Source organism: Prorops nasuta, unplaced genomic scaffold (assembly GCF_024137725.1).
Source record: "Prorops nasuta isolate Cenicafe-Biocafe unplaced genomic scaffold, Cenicafe_Pnas_1.2 PNAS00014, whole genome shotgun sequence".
Classification (NCBI taxonomy): domain Eukaryota; kingdom Metazoa; phylum Arthropoda; class Insecta; order Hymenoptera; family Bethylidae; genus Prorops; species Prorops nasuta.
In genome coordinates this window covers 17,691-40,106 of record NW_027116811.1, presented here as the reverse complement: position 1 = coordinate 40,106, position 22,416 = coordinate 17,691, and the positions used below count along the sequence as shown (strand labels likewise).

Sequence of the window (22,416 nt, the reverse complement as noted above, 5' to 3'; positions counted from 1 at the left end):
ACTGAATTTTCGTCAATTTTAATGAATTTTCTCCTTCTGGACTTTGAGTGTCTCAATAGCTCTATATATCTATATATTTTTAGCAGAGATCTCTTATAATTGCCTTACTTTCAAACTATATTATTTATTAATAATGAATTTTACTGAGTATTTTTATCAGTTTGATTGTTGCTTTAATAAATAATACTTTTCAATCTGAACAAATATTCGAGTCTCTGAATAAACTGTTCTTATTGAACTTTTAGTGTTTGTATTTATAGAAAGGCGAATATTGTATATTTATACTGGATTTATAAAATAAATTCTTAAATGAAGTGTTGTTGTAGAAATTTTTGAATATTTTGTACTGCTTTTGAAAATTTTTTTTTTTTGTTGACTAATAGAAATAGTAATTAGAGAAAAATTGTAAATTATTATTTATATAGTTGTAATAATTCTGATTCGCCTTGATTACATAAACTGCGAAAGATAATATTGGCAATTTGGTTTCGTGCAGCCAGCAAGCTTATGATAATAAACTTGATAAATTTTAATCTTCTTTACCCTCGGATATTCTAGAATTGAAACTACTTTCAAAATAGTTTCTTTCGTGCATTGCAAGGTAGTAGAGCGCACAAGGGAATTGAAGGAGAAGAGCCTGATAGAACGATAAGCAGAATTTCAAGTGACAAAGTAGATATATAGTCAGACAGAAATCTCTGTAAACGAGAGAATATTTTTCTCCTTTTATTTTTTCAGTTTTTCCAAGAAGCTCCTAATTAACGAGGATATTATATATATATATATATATATATATATATATATATATATATATCTGCATGAACAATTGAATCTTCTGGTGCGAATTTTACTTGGTGACATTAGAAGCAGCCGTTGGCCTCTCTTTTTTAAATACGAAAGAAAAAAGTGGAAGTTAATACCTCGCGAAAAATTGGACAATTTTACTGTAGGAGTGTGTGAAAGTGGCATCCTTCCGTCAATCGTTTGACGCTCGTGATCGGCCAAATGGAAAGCAAGGAAGATAAAGAGGTCTGAGGAAACGAGGGGGGTGTGGAAAAGTGAAGGTATGGCGTAGGCGAAAATGGAGAAAGATGTTAAGTGAGGTAGAAAAGGGGGTCAAGAAGGAGGGAGAGAAGTAATGCTGATGTAAGAAGGTGCAATTTTAAGGGAGGAGAACAAGTACTCTGAGGTTTTTCAGCTTTGAATGAAAAATTATCATATAGGAATAAAATTGCTGTATATATCGTATTAAAGCCAGTAGCTACGAATTAAATAAATTATATAGATCAGGAGAGCTAACAAGTAGTTATACACTTGATATAAAGCAGACGAGCTACGAGAAGTAGTACGAACAGATAATAAGTCAGGCATCGAGAAAGTTTCATGGGTAACAATTGGTGAAAATTAGTTGAACACAGCCGCCCCTATATCCTACCGATCGTAGACCAAAGGGTGAGAAGAGCGAGAGTAACGAGGCTTGTAACCGAATTCTAAATCGGCCACCCCTTCGTCTTTCCCAGATCGTGGGATTATCCGCGCGCAGTCCCTACTCATCATCCTCTGCGCAGTTGCACCTTCCCGAAGCTGCGGAGGATATATAACAGATCTCGTCTAACCCCTCTAACATAGTCTACGAGAAAGTTTTAACGAATATATTATGCTCCAGTGGAATGAAAGTCTAATTCAACAATGGTTTAATGTAAATTTTTATATAATAAAGAATAGAAGAGAAGTAGAGATATTTGTTTAAACAAGGGCTGTCTCATGAATTAATATGGATTTGATGCAGCAGGAGTAATAATGATAGTTTTCTGAACATTTTGAAGGAATCTTTCCAGTATTGGCTTTCCTTCCTTCCTGATCAGTCATGTGTGCCCCGATACGTGGATGAACTATGACCTCTCCAAAGTCCAGTATATTAACTTGCAAGAAGATATTTGAAACTGTATATCCTTTCCTCTCTCACGTCACTTCAGACCCAAAGTTACCTCGAGTCAACCAAAGACGTTCCAACTGTATGCCGAGCGCTACTCGATCAACATTCGAACGATTCTATAACTTTCCGAATAAGTTGACTGTGTATATAAGCCTCGATTATACAGATTTTTATAAATAGAACCTTTTATCAATAAATTGACTCAGTGTTCATTGACAAATCACATTGATCCGATCCTTCTCGATCAGAGTGCTTCTATTTTATATCATAAAAATCTTCTTAAACAATTATATCTCTATTCTTATTTATATATAAAACTTTCGATTAAGCTTAATAACGGTTAGTATAGCCATAGTTTTCGTTCCTTCGCCAAAGAAGAAAGGTCTGCTGTGTTTTGGACGTGCAGGCTATAATGAAAGCTCGTTGAGAGATTAAAATTAATGAGACGACTGGCAGTATGGCCTGGAAAATTTTAATGGCGTCTGTCGTGCTAGACAAAGCGAGTTTCTGCGTGGCAAACATCTTAGCGACATTTGCCTTTTGATGGGACGTATTAATTCTTGCTGATCGGTGCAAAAAGATTTCGAAGGAGGACATCGATCCATAGGAGGTGGCTGGGTGCATTCGTTACACCTATTATAATAAAACGGAAACGAGCTAATACATACTGACGGTCTGGGAAGGCACCTTTCTTCCCACAGGACTTCAATAACATCTATATATATATATATATATACGTATATAAAAAATCATATATAGGGTTGAATCGATGGAAGCAAATGCACGTGGTTTAAATTTGGTATAAAGGATTCTTTTGTATTTAATGCTGCCTCGGGGTGAGCTTGATTCGTATACAGAAGCTGCAATGCCGTTTCACGCGAGCACCGCTCGGACGGTTGAAATCCATTTTAGCCCAATCCATTTCCGGTTCAAAGACAAAGCGAAGCTCAGACTCGCTTTTCTATATCTAAACGTCCAATGGGAGCTTTTTAGAACGGAAATTAAGGGAGAGCTTTTCCCAATCCTCGCATATCCGCTCGCCGCGCGCGCGTTACTTCTTTCTCTCCTATATACTATATATATATATATATATATATGCACCTTCCAACATAGCCGCAACTCATCTGCTCTCGCTCTTTTCACGCCTTTACTCCGGCGACTTTGCATGCAATTGCTCGACTTTTCTTCCATTTTCTATTTCATTTAATAAACATAATATTCTATACTTATATATTGTGTGTATTTTTACAACTCCTCTCCAATCATTAAATTGTGCTCTTTGTGCAGTGATTATCACAATCAGATCCACTCTCGAAGATAGTCGCATTTTATCTACTCATATCAATGTTTTCATTCTTTTACTCCATTAACTCTGATTACTCGCGAGTTTTCTTTCATTTTGCATTTAATTTAGTAGAATATAATATTTTACTAAAAATATTCATACTTCAGCTATCGTATCGTGTATTTCAAGCTCTTTTCCAATCATTAAACTGTTCTTTGTGTACACAGAACGCTTTTGCGTGCTCATCAAAACTAAATTTCATAGGTTATTTAAAATGACACTTATTGCTTGTTTACCACTGTCACTCGACTCTCCCTTGACGAGGGTTGCGTAAAAAAGGAAAAAAATAAGAAGCAGCCACGTGTACTTTATGCTGGATCCCAGAGGCACTATATATAGCCAATAAATGTATCCTATCCTCTCTCCACCACCTTAAAAATTATTACACGTGCATTACGGAAATTTACACATTACGAAAGTGCAACACAAAAACCACAAGTATACCGAACCTTACTCATTTTAGTTGCTATTTAATCACAATTATAAAAATATACATGTATTATGTCCAATGCTTAAATTTCTACATGAAAAAATTATTTCTACGAGTAAAAAATTATTTATCTATTTTCTCTTTGCTTGTGTGTATTCGTCTAAACACGAGAAATATATATTTATTGTTGAGAAATTCGGTTTTTAATTAAAATAATATTTTTCTACCAATTTTATTTCACCTGGACTTTGTCACTGAGAATTTGTATTAAAACTTTGATCAAATGTGTGTGTGTGTGTGTGCGCGTGCAAGAGAGAAAGATAGAGAATTCTCTCGATAGGATTTGGCAAAAGCAATTAAGGAGCATCCTAAATGCACGCTTATTTGAGAATGGGATAATATTCGCTGAAACGCGCAGACAATTTTCTTGTAACCGTGTGGTATGTGTAGATACTAAAGCATACCGCAGCTATAAAGCTACACGAACATTTACCACGCGTATACACGCATAAACACACAGATGCAAGAATTCAAGAAGCTTCATATAGTACGAACAATGTAATTTCTGATGAATTTGGTTGCTTGATTAAACTTCATCCGCCGGATAAAATCCATATCTGCACTACTGAATTCCTGTCTGACCATATTCTGTTTACTCACCTCGCTTACAGTCTTCGTCAAACAGTTACTCCTCGGAAAGAGGAATAATATCGAATTATATTTTTTTTCTACGTCATGTTTGATGAATTATCGTATCGATTTATGCCAAATGGGAAGTTTTTTTTATCATTATACTTGTGTATATCGATAATAAGACTGCAGTTAGTGGAAATTTTATACCGAGTACCTGACAGTTTGCTAGATGACCCATTTCTCGTTTAAGATTCTTCGCATAAAACCGCGACACCCTTGCAGTAGTGAATTACTGTGAAAACTGGGAGGGTTAATCGTAAAATGATATATATATATATTGTAACGTGGTAGAAACACGTTACAGAAATGTACAGATTTTTTAGTTCTCTTCTCTCCCCCTTAGTGCCTCCCGCGCCCCCCCTCAGTGTGCCTGCTGATGTGTGAGTTTAGTATGACGAACCTTCCGTGGAGCTACCATGTAGTTTTCCGCCGAAGGAATATTGCAAGTGTCGCCCACGGAAGGAGAGTGTATGTTTTTAGGAAATGGTATGATTGGAAATTGGGCGAATGTTTGTAGGATTAGTCGTAGATAGGCTTATAGCAATTAAGATTATTTTATTTCAGCTTAAAAGTAATGTTAAGATGTATCCTCTGCTCCCACATGAGCTAGAAAACTGTTGTTCTCCTATCCTTTATTATTCCGTCCCCGATGTATAATAGTGTCATCTCCCTTCAATCTTCTCGCTGTGCTCGTCTGTTTACGCGACTCTCCTGCCGTCCCCTTACCGCGCGTATCCCCGCCGGGCGCTCCACCAGTTCCTTCCCCGCGCCGCGCCGCTTCCGACCCACCGATGCAAACCCCCCCCGAGAAGCCACCAAGCTATGTAGCAGACGCGGCGACGCCACTGGAGAAGAGCCTATACGAATACACTGGGAACAGTGCGAATGTGGATCGTGCGCCTAATATTTCAAATCGATAATTGGCTCGATGATCTTACACGTGCGCGCTGTTGCCCTAATAAAGGAAGAGACAACAGGAATATGAAAATAGGACCTGGCCGATGTCACGAGAGAAAAGTGAGGATCGGGCGAGTGCTAGTCTGGACTTTGACTACTCCTGTCCTACGATTAGAACTGGGCTGGAGCTATCGCTGTGTACGAGAGCGAGGAGGGTCGTCGCCGAGACTGACAGAGAGCGTCGTCAACTTGTCAATTCGGGCCTCTTCTTCGAGTTCGAGAAGTCAGGATCGGAGTGTATGGAATCGGGGAACCGGTGATTCTCGGTAGGAGCGGTCGATTAATTGTCCCTGTGTTAATCCTGCTTTCCTCTCCTTGATTTCATCTCCCTCATGCTCGCCCTATGATTCCTGGCCCCGAATTTTGCCACTATCGACTCCCTTTCCTTTCACCTGTCTTCCCCTTTTTCTGCCCCTCCCTTTTTAAGTTAAGTGAGAAAAATTAGGAAAATAATCTGTCTAGCGTATAATAAGTGTGCGTGAGCATCGCGGGAGGCCCCTACTCTGAGTTTTAGTGAATAAAGTGTTTTGTTTCCGGATATTTTTAGTCTTGTTTAAATTAATTGTAGACCCGAAGGTTACAATATATATATATAACTCATTTGAAAAGTTGGATAAAAGAATTAAGTGAAAATCCACCGAAGGAGAATTGGGCGTCGACCAAATTTTAAACAAATACTCCTGTACTTTGAGAACTCTTATGAAAACACGTTTAACATCGAGATCTGATCTGGGAAGATTTTTAATTTTCTCGAGTTTCCTACGATTTAAGCTTTCTGGTAGATAAAATAAACCGTATCGAGTAAAGCATTAGTGTAGGAAAAGATAAAAGTGAAATTATAATTATTACAGAGAATTTTGGATTTATAATATATATATATTAGGGTGATCATTAAAAAAAATTTTTTTGGCGGATCCTTAAAAAACACTGGTATTTGATGAGAAACTACAGTGGTTGAAATCTGTGGCCTGATAAATGATGGAAACACGTGCCTCGATGCGATCAAATATAATTTTCGAAGAATTTTACAGTTTTTCCCAGATAACTCATGAAATATTCGATTCTATGAAAAGATGCATATAACCTTTTCTCTGAAGAATTAAATTCTACATAATAAAGATTCTATACATTTTTCTTCTAGAATGCATACTAATCGAGATATTCTTGAAAAATCAATCCTGTTTTTCGTTTATACACATTATATTGATTTGTTTATATGAATAATTATTTTTAGTTTACCGTACAATTAACATATTTTATTAAATTAAGAGAAATAAAATGTGTAACTACAGCGAAATAAGAATAACTACTCATATGAGCATATGTCAATATAATGTGTATATAAACGAAAAAGAGGATCGATTTTTCAGCAATATCTCGATTAGTATGCATTCTAGAAGAAAAATGTATAGAATCTTTATTATGTAGAATTTAATTCTTCAGAGAAAAGGTTATATGCATCTTTTCATAGAATCGAATATTTAATGAGTTATCTGCGAAAAACTGTAAAATTCTTCGAAAATTATATTTGATCGTGCATTGAGGCACGTGTTTCCATCATTTATCAGGCCACAGGTTTCAACCACTGTAGTTTCTCATCAGATACTAGTGGTTTTTGGGGACCCGTCAAAAACTTTTTTTTTAACGACCACCCTAATATATATATATATAGAAGTGTGTTTCGGATTATTCCATCAACTGCACTGCGGATGAAATTATTAATGAAAGAGCTTTCAATCCTTGATTATCGATTCTGATTCGAGCAATTGGAATATCTCTTTTAATCAGCATTAAATTTTCATTTAATTTGCAATTTTTTCAGTTCAAAAGCATCTTTACATATTTCCCAAATAATTTATGCGCTAGTACAGTATTTATTATAAAAAACGGAGATACATCCTGCACATTTCTGCTTCAAATTTTCATTTAATTTGCCATTTTTTCAGCTCAAAATCAGCTTAACATCATTTTCAAATAATTCATGCAGTCGTACAATATTTATTATAATATCGTATGCACATTTCTCTACTGCCATTTCGTTGATGCCAATATTATCCCTATGCCTCCAGGGATATTTAAACGAAAAAAAATTTAGCCCCATTTCCCACAAGCGGTGGAAGCCGCAGTTGGGGGCAAGTTGGAAAGCTCGTAAAACTATCGAGCATCGAGTTCGAAAGATCGTAAAACTATTGCAAAGTAGTTTGAGCGTGTGGGTGGATAAACATTTTTCCTGCAACTTTTTCGGCCGGTTGGAAAATTCGTAGAATTTCTATCTGATGTAGCAATGAAGAAATACAATCTTAAATATATATATATATAGAAAAAGAAATAAAACAAGAATTGTGTGTGCAGCTGGAATGGCGATTACTGAAATTGACATGCCGCCGGTGCAATTTAAAACCTCTTCCACTGTCTTCCATTTCTCACTGGTCACTTCAGGCTTTGCTTCATTTTTTCTCTTCCTGGTCTCTCTGTATATATCTTAAATATATACAGTACAACAAATGAAAAAAGAATTGTAATTCGAATGTGAATTACTGAAATTGCCACGTCGCAGCAGTTTAAAACCTCTTCCACTGTCTTCCATTTCTCACTGGTCTCACTTCAGCTCTTTTGCTTCATTTTTTTCTCTTCTTGGTCTATACATATATACAACACGTTACAAAAGAACTTGAAACGAAGTAGAGAATCTACGGTTTTCCAGGAAGCCACGGGAGAGGCAAACGGCACACGAAATTCCCCGGGGAACGAGTGATGATCGTTAAAATTAAATGCAGGGAACAAGTGCATCTTGCTCCCCTTAGGAATACATCGAGAACATTCCTGCTAGTTAAGTAAAATCTTCCCTATTAAGGTTATACCAATTATGCCTCTTCTAGTTTAACGAGCACAGCAATTTTTTACACGCTTTAAGTTCGATCCATCTCCACCCCTGCCCCCTCGACTCTCCTACACCCTCTTATTATCCACGTGGCCTAGATTATTTTTTATTTCAATAATTAATCCACTCATTTTTTTTCCTTTTCCAGAGGCAAGCAACGTTAATGAACCGCCAGTCCTGGAAGCTGGGGATTACCCCTCCGGTTTGCCGCTACCGGAATCAACCAAGGTCGGGACTAAGGTGTTCGAGCTGAAGGGTCATGACCCCGAAGGTACTCCGGTCAAATATGGCATCGAGCTTACCGATAAATTCAGCGTCAATCCTCGAACCGGGGTCATCACTTTGGCAAAACCTCTCAATCGTGAGGTAATTCAATTGTTATTTATTTATTATTTGTTCAGGTATTTAATTAATTAATATTAAACTATACACACACACACACACACACATATATATATATATATATTAGTAAAAACTACAGACTTTTACTGGTACTTTGAAAATTTTTCTAAAAATTCTAATGTTTCGTTTTTTCTTCCCTTTTATTATGCAAATTTTTTATAAGACTAATTAGCAATATAAAGCATTTGTATGTGTGTGTGCAATCATCAATTGAAGTACGTCAATAGATCTCCTGTTACTCAGGAATCCTTAATATTTAACTACGCGTTGATTACACTGTGTGTAAATTATTCGGAAATATTGCAAATTGAACCTATATAGATATCGTTGTATCGTAGTATTTATTGTGTGAGCAATATAATGCAATTAATAGCGCAGAGGTAAATGCTTGATATTGCGTGATATTGTGGTCATAGGTGAACGAAATTGTTGGAAAATCGTAAAAGCTATATTCTAGCGACGTGTCTGAAATGTTTAAGTCCATCCTTGTTTTTGCTCTACTTATTTTTGTTTTGTTTTACTATTTCTGCATAAAAACGAGGATTTTTATTATTCCATCCAAGCATTTCTATTCTGCACGATTACCAATTGAATTATTACAGGTGAATTTGAGAAAAAGAGAAAACAAATTTTTAACGAAAGATGAATTTAATTTTTTATCCTTAATAGAATCGTCAAGTTTCTCTCGATTTTTTTTTGTCTATAGCTTTGAACGAATTTCACGCGAATATTGCGTAACAAGAACGATAGGAGAATCGACAAATAAGATATTACGCCTGGTATAAGTATAATGGTGTGAGAAATAAATGGCAGAAATATCGCTCGAATGTACCGGGCCTCCGTGTTTGCCAGCGATGGTAACTTTGGAGAACCACTTTTTAATAGCTTCGCCCTTTTTCCGATTTAAACTTATTAGCTAAAAGAAAATCAGACCTTAAAAAATCGAAATATCGATTACATACAAAATCAAATAAAGAAGTCTCTTCATCAAATCCATCCTCTCGAATAATTAGGATAGTCCATCATTTTCAGCCACTTTTATTAAAACTTACGGGAGAATTGCAAAGCTAAATTGGGAATCGCAGAAGTTTGTAAAAATTCGTGAAAGTTTTAGTAACGGGGTTGGTTTAGGGGGTTCTTCAGTTACGGAAGTGGCTTGGCGAGTAGGAGGAATCGTCGGGAATGACGGTTGGAATGGGATGAGGAGGGGGTTGCAGCTGGATCCCCGCAATTTGCAGTAAACGCGCGAAGCTTTCTCGACGACGACGCAACCACCGAGTCTTGGGCTAAACTATATGTGTGTGTGTGTGTGTGTGTGTGTGTACACCTCGCACTTTTCTAGTCGCAAAGCTCCATTTGGCGTAGCTCCATTAAAAGGAAAGAAAAAATTGATCAAGGGAGAGAGAGAGAGAGAGATTCCAGTGTCCCAGGATCTGGTATATATATAGTATATACGATGGTACAAAGTGGATTCGAATAAATGATGACGTAGTCGGTGAAATGGTTGGCTGGAAACGAGAAAGCTGAAAGGGGCGGGCGTTTCGTTTGTCATAGTGATCGGACGCGCTTTGAAAGTCCCAATAAAAAAGATCGATCAGCCGAAGAATCCCTTTGTTCCTCCAATTGCTACGCGAATTTCCCAACTATTGTTTTTGTTTGTTCGGTACACTATAGGGAAACTTCACCGTTGAACAACGCTTTTTTTTTTTTTTGGGCTCCGTTAACCAAAAATATGAATCGCTACAGGGCGTAACTCTTTTTTTGGTTATATGTATGGGAAAGTAAGTTAAATTTGTGGAAAGAAAGAAATAAATACTTGGAATATTTTTTATTGCCATTTTTTTTTGTTCAAAGGAGGTTTGAGTGAAGAATATTGTAGATTTTGAGTTCTTTGCACTCTTTTTTTGAATTGTTACGCGAATTTCTAAATATTGTTTACATTTTTTCAGTACTCTATAAGGAAACTTTACTGACGATCAACATTATTTTCTGTGCTCCTTTACCCAAATAATGCAAATCTCTACACAGGGCGTAACAATTTGTACATTTTTTTATACATATGTAGAGAGAGAGAGAGAGAGAGAGAGAGAGAGAGAAACGCGTTAAATTTGTGTACTACAAAATAAATAAATATTCGATATACCTTCACTCGTTTCTCTCTTTGTACAAAAGAACGCTTGAATGAAGACCATTGTAGACTTTGCGTCCTTCGACACTCTCTGTTTTCTTGAACGGAAGTAGCGGTCATGAATACCCCCCCCCCCCCCCTTGTACTTCCTTTCTTTTCATGCTTCTTCGTCAAATTCTCCATTTTCCCTTTGAAACAGCAGCCTTTGTGCAAAGAAATTCTTCAAGCATAACATTTGACACCGAATAGCCTTGAAACCATTCCAAGAAAGATCAGTGTGAAGTTAGCACCCCAAGTAATTTTTTATAGTTTTTCGAGTTCAATCTGTAGAAGTTTTTTAAAAAATAGCAAGGAACTGTAGAACTTGTCCGGGTGCTACCAGAACTATTAGGTTTTTTTTCATTTTTAAAATTTGGGGTGCTAACTTCACACTGGTCCGAAAAAGGGCCAATCAAATAAAAAAAATATATATATGTATACGATACTTTTTTATTTATTTATTATTGATGAAAATATCATCAGCTGTTTCATTCATTAGAATTTCACCTAAGCAGAATCCACTGAATTAACACAAGCACGTGCTACTAATAGTAAACAATACTATTCAAAAACTGACCAATGTCAAACAATATGTGTATGAGTGTATGGACTAATTTGAGTATGGGAGAAATACATCAAAGGAGAGGCAGGCATGGAAGATGAGAATTTGCTTAGAATGCAAATAATTGATAATCCAGTCAATATCGGTCATTCCTGAAGCGTAATTAATTGACTCGAGGAGCTTACTAATAAAGGATCCGAATAGCTTTCGATAATCTATAAGTGAATGTACGAGTACAAAAATCATACGTTTTGTAAAATAATTGAAATCGCGACTTCTAATTTATTAACGTAAGAATAGTATTTTAAATTTATATAAAGCAAGTCTCGTCCTTTTAAATTTAAATCAACATTATAAGTAGCATGAGACACGACACAAGAAGAACAACAATATAAAATTCATTACCTCAAACCTTAAAATAAAAAGATTTTCCAACATTATCTATCAACAATTAGGGTAAAAAATCAAATCGATGAAAATTGTATTTGAATTAGCATCGAAGAGCAACCATATCGTTTGTTCGTAATTATATCAGTCCTTCCTATAGCAAGCCCAACTAATTGAGTCGTAACAGCGATTGCGATTTACCCATTGGCGTTACGGGTACATGCTCCGATGCAACTGAATCGTTTCCCGTCTCTCTCCGACCAATCTGTGGCTGTTAGAAAATACCAGATCGATATACGAATACAGCGATCGGATTTTCTGCAGGTTTTAGCGAAGAATTTTCTTCAGGATTTAATTAGAGTTTTTCCACTCAGGATTATTTTCGTTTAGCACTTTATTAGATCGGAGCCACTTAAGATGCACATTGCGATCATTCCCACACGTACGTATGTAACTCTATGGGAATATCTGCTATTCCCTCTTAGTATGCGTGGCGGTTTACTAATCAACATACCGTTCACCTGTACCTGCACACACATATACACGTACATTTCACTGTTCTTGTTCGTGTGTGTCTTCAGGCTATTCGGGAAATTGCGTGTACGATCTTGAAGATAGCCAGAGAGATGTCTGTTTGTATGTGTTAGTTGGTCTTTTAAAGATAAAATAATGATTATTGCATGTGTTTTGCAATAAATAAATATATTTATAGAATTATAGTGATTCTCTCTGTGTGTTTATTAACACAATGATAGTGAGGTGAGAATGTGATATATTTTATGTGCATGCCATAACAAAATGTTTATTGGTCAGTTTTATCATTTATCAACAGATTTTTATAGTATATGTATATAGTTAAACATTTTCTCACTTCGAGATCACTTATTAGTGTGCAATCTTTATAATTAATGCAAATAACATTATTTATTAATTTTACGTACAAACACTCTGGTGCGAATTAAATGACAAGCCCTGTATATCCGGCTCTCTCCCCTTTCTCTCTATCTCCTCTCGCTCCATGTATTTATTTAAAAAAAAAAAAAAAAAAAAAAAAAAAACAATCATATTATTACGTCAAATTTTCCAAAGGAAACATTACACACACGTTCCATTTTTCACCACGTCGATATAAATTATCTTCAAACAGCGCATGTATAAAAAAACGGACATTTTCTTATTTAGTTCTGAAACATTCCTGAGACATAACACCAATAATCGTGTTCCAGCAATGTTTCAAAAACATGGAAATGTCCATTCTTTTGTACACGTGCTTTATATATATATAGGTATATAGCTCGTTGTTCCGTTTCACGTAGCTTCTATACCTATACGACCGAGTGATTCGACGTTAATTGATATTGCATGGGGTATTTCAGGAGGACGAAACTATCCGCTTCCGAGTGACTCTGGAGGACGAGGTGCCTGTCGGTCAACAACCCAACATCGTTGGCGTGGACGCCTACGTGATCGTTCTTGACGTAAATGACAATCCTCCCCAGTTCGAAGGTGTCCCCTACGAGGCAGTGGCAAAGGAAAATCAGCCAGTCGGATCCACCGTCCTCCCTGAGATCAGGGTCATTGACCGCGACCTCATCGGAGAGGTCATCGAACTCTCCTGCGTCCCTCAGCCACAGGTGAGCGATCTTGACAACTTTTCTTCCCATTTTCCCTTACTTCATTTTCAACGATCTTAAAATATTTTTATTTCCTACATCATTTCCTCTCTTTCCCCAAGAAATTGTCCTCCTCATTGACCCTTTTTCGCGGAGAATCTGCGCGAAAAGAAAATTTCCACGCGATTTATTCGCTCGGTTAACGACCATGGCTCCTGCTACATTTTTGTTTTCTCGCCAGAGTAGAATGCTTATTATTATCAGGGTGAATTTTATTCGCCAATTTTCCCCTCGCTCTTATATGTATTATTACGCGGAAAGTGCAAGGGCCCGCGCGCGAAAGAAGCGTATCTTGGGCGAATTAAGTCTGCGCGTACACCAGACCCCAGCCACTTTGTAATTCACAATTTTCCTTGAAATTATACCGAAGCTTCCAGCTATATACCGTCTCCAGCGCGCAATAGCAGCGAACTCTCAAAGAACTACCCCCACCTCTTCACTCCTCCACCAAAGGTGCATGATACTCGTTCGTTAATGCAACGTCAGTGAGAGAAAATATTTGCCATTCCCCCCGAAGATTGGTAGAATCGCAATTATAAATTTTATTATGCTTTTGCCGCGATTTTATTATAGTGCTATATTATTGAAACATTTTTTTTTTTTTTTTTTTACTCAGCTCTCCATATCATCGGAAATTGAATTGTTTGAACTTGGACGAAGCACGATTTATTTGTTTAAAAAATCAGAAATTTCTGGTAGAATTAGGAAGGGTTATATCGGCCAATGAGCTATAAGGGGCTCGTTGACAATTGGCTGAAAGGAAACGGAGCAAGGGATGAAAATTTGCCAATGTGGCTTCTTGGCTTATTTTGCAGCATTGCCTTGATAATAACTTGTTTGGAAAGTTGGAGGCATTAATCGATTACGCCGCGGTAACTCGTGGAAAGTTTCTTCTAGAAATCCCTCTTCCAACCCCCTCCCCTCACCCCCTCTGTCAGCCTGATGCACGAGCCAAATTCACTGGTGAAAAATATGACAAATTTTACAACTTTTTTTTAACAACTTTCTCGAAATATTTGTATAGGAGATGAATTCTGATATTATACGGAGTTTAGAAATTAAAAGGCAGCTTTATATTCAGTTTCAGGACGCTTGTGAAAAGTTTGGGATAGTGGATGTTGAAAAGACACAGAACACGTACGTAGGAGCGTTGGTGTTGAAGCAGCCATTGGACTACAGGGAGAGACCCTTCTATCAGTTTCTACTTCGTGCAAGCGTGAGTAAACCTGGAAAATTCATTTTAATTACACGCGAAGATAAAATGTCCTCCGAGCTGAATTGGTTGTTAAATTGATCTGACGATTCGCGCTTGCTGGATATATAAATTTTCTCCCCGGAAGAGACTCCGAATGTCCATACTGGCCAATGGAATTATCGAATCCTTCGTTATATCGCGTTTATTTTCATTGAACAAGAACATTCATAACGTTTGTTCTAGATTTTAATTAAATTTATATCGGAAAATATAGATATAGGTGGATTGGTTATTACGCCCATCTGAAAATTTACCTGTTGGAAATTAATGCTCTCCATAAGACTCTGAATATCAAGACTCGATAACGGAGAATAAGAAAATTCTTTTTTATACTGCGTGTATATTTTCATTAGATAGGAACATTCATGATGATTATTCTAAATTATACTTAAATTGATATCACAAGAAGTCTAGTTGGATGCATAGCTTTTCTAATCTATCCAGACATCAGGCAAGCTGAAAATGTGGATAATTGCACAACTTGCTGAGAGGATAGGAGGACGAGCCATGGAGCTCCCACGAAATGAATGAATAAACATGGACAGTCCTCCGGAACTTCCGGAGCGCGAACACGAGCACAACTTGCTTAGAAATTGATTTTAATTACGCGCAACCACCGGGGACCGTTTCAATCCTAGTTATCATCGTGTATAAAATCCTCTGCAAAGTTTTCCTTTTGATAAAAATAGATTGTACTTTATGCTTTTAAATAATTTTTAAAATCTCATTATCTGCATTATTAATTATATATGAATTAATATACATTGATATGAAATAAGATAAAATAAGGAAAGAGAGAGAAGGTCAGAATTATATCTATATACATATAAAACATATAATTTATATATATATATATATATATATGTGTGTGTACATTGGTTGTTATCACAGGATGGACAAAACAACAGCACAACAGGAGTAGAGATCAAAGTATCGGATATTCAGAACAGCCCCCCTGAGTTTCTGGATTCGTTGACCGGAGTGGTTCGCGAGGACGACCCAATCGGGACTCTGGTGATGACCGTAAAAGCCAGGGACGGAGACAGAGGCATGCCTAGAAGAATCATCTACGAGCTCGTTACCAGTGAGTAAAATAAACAATGCTACAAAAAATCAACTAAAACACCACAAAGAACAATAACAAAATTTAATCCAATCGAATTAAATAATTTCACAGACCCTTTCGACTACTTCCTGTTGGACGGAGAAACGGGAGAGTTGAGGACAGCCAAACCTTTGGACAGAGAAGCTCTGGAGAATTCAACAGGGGTTCTAACGCTAACCGTGAAAGCCAGTGAATTAATCGATGGAAAACCTGGAAACGATGAATCTACAGTTTCGACAGCCAAGGCGACGGTCACCATCAAAGATGTAAACGATGAACCACCGAAATTCAATCGTCGAGAATACAGCATCGAAATACCTGAAAATGTACCGGATGGAACACCTTTGCCTCATTTGGACATGACCGTGAAGGATACTGACGTAGTACGTCATTTAAGATATTCATCTTCTTTATATATTCCTGTAGTAATATAATTTATGATAAAAACAATTTTCTACATTTCTTCTTATTTTTTCCCCTCAAAACAGGGCTTGAACTCTGTCTTTTCTCTTCGTCTCGAAGACATAACCGGAGCGTTCACCATAGAACCACCTCTGGCTACTGGTAGCACTTCGGTGAACATTCGAGTGACGAATGGTTCCTTGGATTACGAGAACCCTAATCAGCAAAAGTTCATCATTTTGGTGAGTGGAATCTTCTACGGTCATCGACTTATGGATATTTTTCACAGGACCGGAAGTGGTTGCAAAAAGAGGAATTATTTTGTTGAAATTCATTGGGTTTTGGCTCTCGTAGGTGGTTGCCGAAGAGGTCCATACGAATCCAAAATTGTCCTCCACAGCGACTGTTACGGTGGCCATTACGGACGCTAACGACAATGCACCCTCGTTCGCCAGTCCAACTTACACCGCTATGGTTTCCGAGACTGGAACATCGGAAACTCCCATTATCACTATCACTGCTAAGGATCGCGACAGCGGAAGGTAATCGTGGTTCTAAAATATTGATCTGAAGTACTTCAGGTATATGGATCTAGTGCTAAATTAGTGAAGAATTTTTAACATCCAAATTTACGTTTTACAGATTCGGCACAGCAGGAATCATTTATCAGCTGTTGGGTCAAGGAGCTGAATTTTTTTCGGTGAACAATCGAACTGGAGTTATTTCCGTTGCTCCATGCGCTACTCCTGGGACCAACCCTTGTTTGGACTACGAACATCAGACTGAATATTTTCTTACGTACAAGGTGCAAATATAATGCGTTTATAAAATTGTAACTAATCATGAAATTTTTGTTATTATTTTCAATTATATATATTTATATATATATATATAAATAGTTTGGTATTGATTGTAGTTATTTATAAACTGTATCAAAATGTTTAATTATATTATTTATATATATATATATATAGGCGACTGACGATGATGGCAAAGGTCAAACGACCAGCGTTTCTCTGAGAGTGAGTCTCGTGGATGCCAACGACAGTCCACCAAAGTTCCTGCAGAAAAAATATCGAGCAGTCATCGATGAGGGTGCGGACAAGTTCGAACCTGAATTGAAGGTCCAAGCACGAGACAAGGACAGAACGTCGAAGATCAATTACAAGTTGGTAGCCGGAAACCAACTGGGTCTATTCGATATCGATTCGGACACTGGGGAGATCACGATCAAGAAAAGAGGACCCGTTGATATGACCAATGCAACTCACGACTGGATCGCCTTAACGATACAAGCTAGTGACGGAATTTTCTCCGATGTTGCTCTGGTGAACATCACTATTCGTGACGTCAATAACAACGCTCCAGTTTTCCCCCAGGATTTGTACACCGCTAGCATTCCGGAAATTTCTCCGATAGGTAAGATCCATGAGGAAAATTGATTAAACTGTGTAATTTAGGGTATTAATTTGTATCGTGTTCTTCAGGAACTCTGGTGGGAGAAGTTACAGCTACTGATGCTGATACTGGAATAAATGCAGAATTGGTATACAGAATCCAGAAAGGTGCTTTCGATGCGTTTTCTATTAATTCCACTACTGGAGCAGTTAGTGTGTTCAAGAAATTAGACTATGATGATAGGAACACTTACCAAGTGGAGGTCATTGCTTTTGACAAAGGCGAGTTGCAAGATTTGTGCTGATATTGTTTCATGAATATTGTTCTTGGGTTATAGGAATTTTATCGTGTTTTCAGGTACTCCCAGTTTAACCGGTACCACGACTCTGATGATAAAAGTGGAGAACAGTAATGACAAACCTCCTTATTTTACACCTGAGACTCAGAGAGCGGAAGTGACCGAAGACACTCCAATTGGAACGGTTTTTACCACCATGAAGGCTGTGGATCCTGACAGCACAAATTCCGATGCTTTGAATTATGCACTGTCAGAACCAATCACTGCTATCGACAGGAATGGTCAGCAAGTTACCGATATCACGTCGTTTAAGGTATGATAAGAATAATTAATTAAATATCCTTGATGAATTAAGAAAGTAATGGGACCAAACGGTACAGGAATTCTTTGCCATTGATCGAACCACTGGACAAGTGTCCGTAGTGAAACCATTGAACAGAGATATGGCAGCCACCGTCAGCATCACTGTGATAGTTATGGACACAACAGCTCAGACCTTGCAACAAGGAAGAGGTAAAAGTATTTGGAATTGAAAATCTCTTTAGCAATAAAGCAATAACGAAGAATGAATTATTAGGAACTCTACTGGTGACCATCATCGATGTAAACCATATGGCTCCCGAGTTCTCGAAGCCTTGGACCAGAGAGAATCCAAGGTACATCATAGAGATGCAGGAGGAACAGCCAAATGGTGCCATCGTTGGTGCTTTTACAGCCACTGACACTGACAATAACATTGCTGGATACGCCATTGAACCTCCCAGTCCTTATTTCAACATTGATAACGTAACAGGTCTGATGACTTCAATTTTCTACAGCTCGGAATTATAAAATGAGCGAGCGGCTGTTTTACTACAGCTTTATTACTTTTCATTACAGGGATAGTGCGGACCAGTCAAGTAATAGACTATGAAGAAACTAAACAACTGGAATTTACAGTCGTGGCTTACGACTCTGGTGTTCCCCAATTATCTTCCACTGCCAAGGTAACAGTTACCGTAATAAATGTTAATGACCAGGATCCGAAATTCGAAAAGGAAGCTTACAATGCCACGGTGAAGGAGAATTCACCGCCTGGAACGCACGTTACGGTCGTCAAGGCTACTGATGGAGATGAGGGGGTTTTTGGAGAAGTTAGTTACAGTCTGATCGGGGACCACGCAGCGGATTTTAACATAGGTTTGTAAGGAGAAAATTGTCTGAGGAAAACAGTAGTTTCTGAACACATTTAAAAACCATTTTCATGGTCTTTATCGTAACACTGTTCAATCACACGTTAATCATGTTAATTCTCAACATCCACAGGTCATGAAACTGGGGAGATTACCGTAGGAAGTGCAACTGTCCTCGATCGAGAAATCACACCGGAAATTACAATAACTGTAATGGCAAGTGACGGAGCCCCGGTGAACTCTCGTCGATCGACTACAGTTCCAGTAGTCGTGAAACTAATGGACGTGGATGACAATAGACCAATATTTTCCCAGCATAGTTACAGAGCATCGGTGGCTGAAAATCTTTCGGTCAATCCACCTGCTCCAATTTTGCAGGTGATTACCAATTTTTAATTAATCAACGATGAAGAGAGTGGTCCGTTAAAATTTAAATGATCCAACCTCTTCTCTTCGTTTCTCAAGGTCAGAGCCGTGGACCATGACGAGGGACCGAACGGAGAAGTTTATTACACGATAATCAATGGCAACGAGAACGACTCGTTTTCGCTGCACCACGAAACTGGTATCTTGTATCCGGCTGTTGCTCTTCTGGGTAGAGCAGGATCCTACAGGATCGAGGTTGAAGCCAGGGATGGTGCTGGGAAAGGTCCACACTACGACAGATGTTACGTGGACATTCGCGTGACATCTGTAAATAGGCATAAACCGGTATTCGTCATGCCTGAATTGACTAACACTACGGTTGAAGTACCGGAAGTAAGCTGATACCAATATGACTAAAAGAAAATTCATACCAAATACTAATGTCAATCGAATCAATGTCCTCACAACGAATCCTTATTCTTGTCAGAACGCTGGTGTGTCGAATCACCTCATACTGACTGTCAAGGCTATCGACAAGGATCCTGGGGAAAATGGACGTTTGAGTTATCATCTGAAGGTAGGAAACAAGAATGTCCAAGAGACCGACGAGTTCTTCATCGACAAGGAAACGGGAGAGCTTCGTTCCAAGATCATCTTGGACAGGGAAGTCAAAAGTAAATTCGAACTGGTTCTTGTGGCGGTTGACCATGGAAGTCCAACGACCTACGAAACTCTACGTTCACTAACGGTTCAATTAGTGGACAGCAACGACAACGCGCCACAATTCTTCGACGAATATAGTTTCCACCTGCCGGAGAATCGTCCGAAAGATTATTTCGTGGGAAAAGTTATTGCGGAGGACAAGGATGAGGGTAGACACGCTAAAATTTATTATTACATAGTAGGAGGTAAATATAAAGTCTTCTTATATATATACAATTGTAAATCTTTATCGATATAAATATAATTAATCGAAAAACACGATCAAATTAATTTTAGGAAACGAAGGATACGCTTTTTACATGGACAAATCAGATGGCAGCATTTTCGCCAATAAATCCTTCGACCGCGAGCAAAACTCTAAGTACGTCTTGTCGGTTCTGGCGTCGAATGATCCGGATTTGTACATCAGCCCATTCGAGGCGAGCCAGCCTATAAAACTCAGCGAGGACCAAGGTCACGTCAATGTGACGATAAACATTTTGGATGAAAATGACAATCCACCGATCTTCGAGCGTAACGATTATTACGCTGGTATCAACTCAATGGCCAACGTGAATGATTTCGTTACCAAAGTAACGGCCTCGGATCTGGACGTTGGGGACAATGGGACTCTTCATTATTATGTCGCCAGTGCCAATTTATACAAGTACGGATCGGAGAAGCCCAGTGGCTCCATTGTACCTAGTCCATTCAACGTCACTCAGGATGGAAAACTCGTTACCAGTGGATACATGGCAGAGTACAACCAGGATAGATTTATCGTTGAGATCATTGCTAAAGAAACCGCTATTCCTGAAAGATACGCCATGACCAGAGTTCATGTATGACGCCATTATTGTTTGTCAGAGATTAGCTGTAAGATTGGAAGGTTTATTCAATTGTCCCGTTATTTCAGGTTTGGGTATTCGAGCCCTCCCAACTGATAAGAGTGATACTGTCACGCCCCCCTGAAGAGGTAAACCGTGAACGGGACGAGATCGTCTCGGAATTGTCAAATGCCACTCAGAGCAGAGTGGTTGTTGACGATATTAGGTATCACGTTGATGCTTCAGGCCACATTCGAAGGGAATGGTTCGTAGTTTAATTAAGATAGGAAAGGTTGAGGAATGAAAGCTGAAGAGATTTTCGGGTGGTTTGTAAATTTGTTAATTTTTAGGTGTGATATGTATTTGCATGTCGTGGAACCAAAAACTCAAACAATCGCACCTATTCCTCATGTACTCAAAGTAATCGATGCCAAATACGACTTCTTGAAGGATTATTATGCAGGTTTCGCAATTGAAAATGTTGTGGCAAGTATAAATAGTTGGGAATAATGATTGTGGAATGAGAATGATGATAAAGATAATAATAAAAAAAATATTTGAATTTTAGCCTGCGTATGCTGGAGTTCAGGAAGAACCTTTCGATCCAGCCCTTGCTGCACTCATAGCTTTACTAGTTGTATTGCTTGTAGGAGCTGTTACCGTTACAGTTGTTTGTTGTTGCTTAAGACATTGGTAAATATATGCAGAAAAAGTGCTTTTGTCAATTTTAATTAATTGCATTAACGTTGCTGTAATTAATAAACTTTTTAACTCAATTCTAGGGTGATAACAGTGCCAAATGATATACGAAAGAAAGACGGCCTAATCAAAAAGCAAATTATCGACGAATTAAATACCACTGAGAATCCTCTTTGGATAGAGCAGTAAGGATCGATGTTTGAATGTTTTTTTTTTTTTTTTTATTTATATAATTAAGAAAAATTTGATCGAAGCTTCAATTATCAATCCAGGAAGCTTAAGTTATACGAGGAACAGGAGCTCACGATGCAAGTCTTCAGCGAACCGGAAGGAGGTCTTGGTACCGAGAGACGTGGAAGTGGAATAAGCGTTGGAATGGGAGATACATCCCAGGATAACACTTATGCCACTATCCAACATCCACTGCCAACGAATAGGCATCGTCCTACCACGCCAGATTACACAACACTTCCGGGAAACCATAATGTAAGTGATTCGTTCTTCCAGTAAATAATAACAAAAAAAAAAAAAAAAAAAAAAAAAATGAAGGAAACCGGAACATAATTTTCTATGGAATTTTCTAGTTGTACGAATCAGCAATGGGTTTCCAGGGATCCACATTTCAGCCATCGCCAAATGTAATGCCCCAATTGACCTTGGATCGCGACGGGCAACCGCAGTTTGTTTCAGGGCTAGTATAAACAAAGTTTCACGCAGCTCTTTCTTAATATATATACGTAATGACTTTCAAGGTCGTAC

General features: G+C 38.0%; 1 protein-coding gene across 2 annotated transcripts in view; it reads left to right on the top strand.

Moving 5' to 3' along the window:
- The window catches only part of Cad87A (cadherin-87A), a 68,024-nt gene that overhangs the window by 43,625 nt on the left and 1,983 nt on the right, over positions 1-22,416 (top strand). For both annotated transcript variants that reach the window (XR_010823413.1, XM_066735203.1), the window contains exons 4-27: positions 8,391-8,608; positions 13,137-13,394; positions 14,515-14,649; positions 15,580-15,772; positions 15,866-16,176; positions 16,282-16,437; positions 16,550-16,737; positions 16,838-17,000; positions 17,170-17,614; positions 17,683-17,874; positions 17,951-18,204; positions 18,272-18,404; positions 18,469-18,684; positions 18,771-19,070; positions 19,197-19,441; positions 19,529-19,822; positions 19,917-20,337; positions 20,429-20,973; positions 21,048-21,223; positions 21,309-21,444; positions 21,527-21,651; positions 21,741-21,842; positions 21,930-22,143; positions 22,242-22,348. Coding sequence is in view for 1 of the 2 variants with exons in the window: in XM_066735203.1 (XP_066591300.1) it covers positions 8,391-8,608; positions 13,137-13,394; positions 14,515-14,649; positions 15,580-15,772; positions 15,866-16,176; positions 16,282-16,437; positions 16,550-16,737; positions 16,838-17,000; positions 17,170-17,614; positions 17,683-17,874; positions 17,951-18,204; positions 18,272-18,404; positions 18,469-18,684; positions 18,771-19,070; positions 19,197-19,441; positions 19,529-19,822; positions 19,917-20,337; positions 20,429-20,973; positions 21,048-21,223; positions 21,309-21,444; positions 21,527-21,651; positions 21,741-21,842; positions 21,930-22,143; positions 22,242-22,348 (5,527 nt within the window). In the remaining variant the exon portion in view is untranslated. The remainder of the gene's footprint in view (positions 1-8,390; positions 8,609-13,136; positions 13,395-14,514; positions 14,650-15,579; positions 15,773-15,865; positions 16,177-16,281; positions 16,438-16,549; positions 16,738-16,837; positions 17,001-17,169; positions 17,615-17,682; positions 17,875-17,950; positions 18,205-18,271; positions 18,405-18,468; positions 18,685-18,770; positions 19,071-19,196; positions 19,442-19,528; positions 19,823-19,916; positions 20,338-20,428; positions 20,974-21,047; positions 21,224-21,308; positions 21,445-21,526; positions 21,652-21,740; positions 21,843-21,929; positions 22,144-22,241; positions 22,349-22,416) is intronic.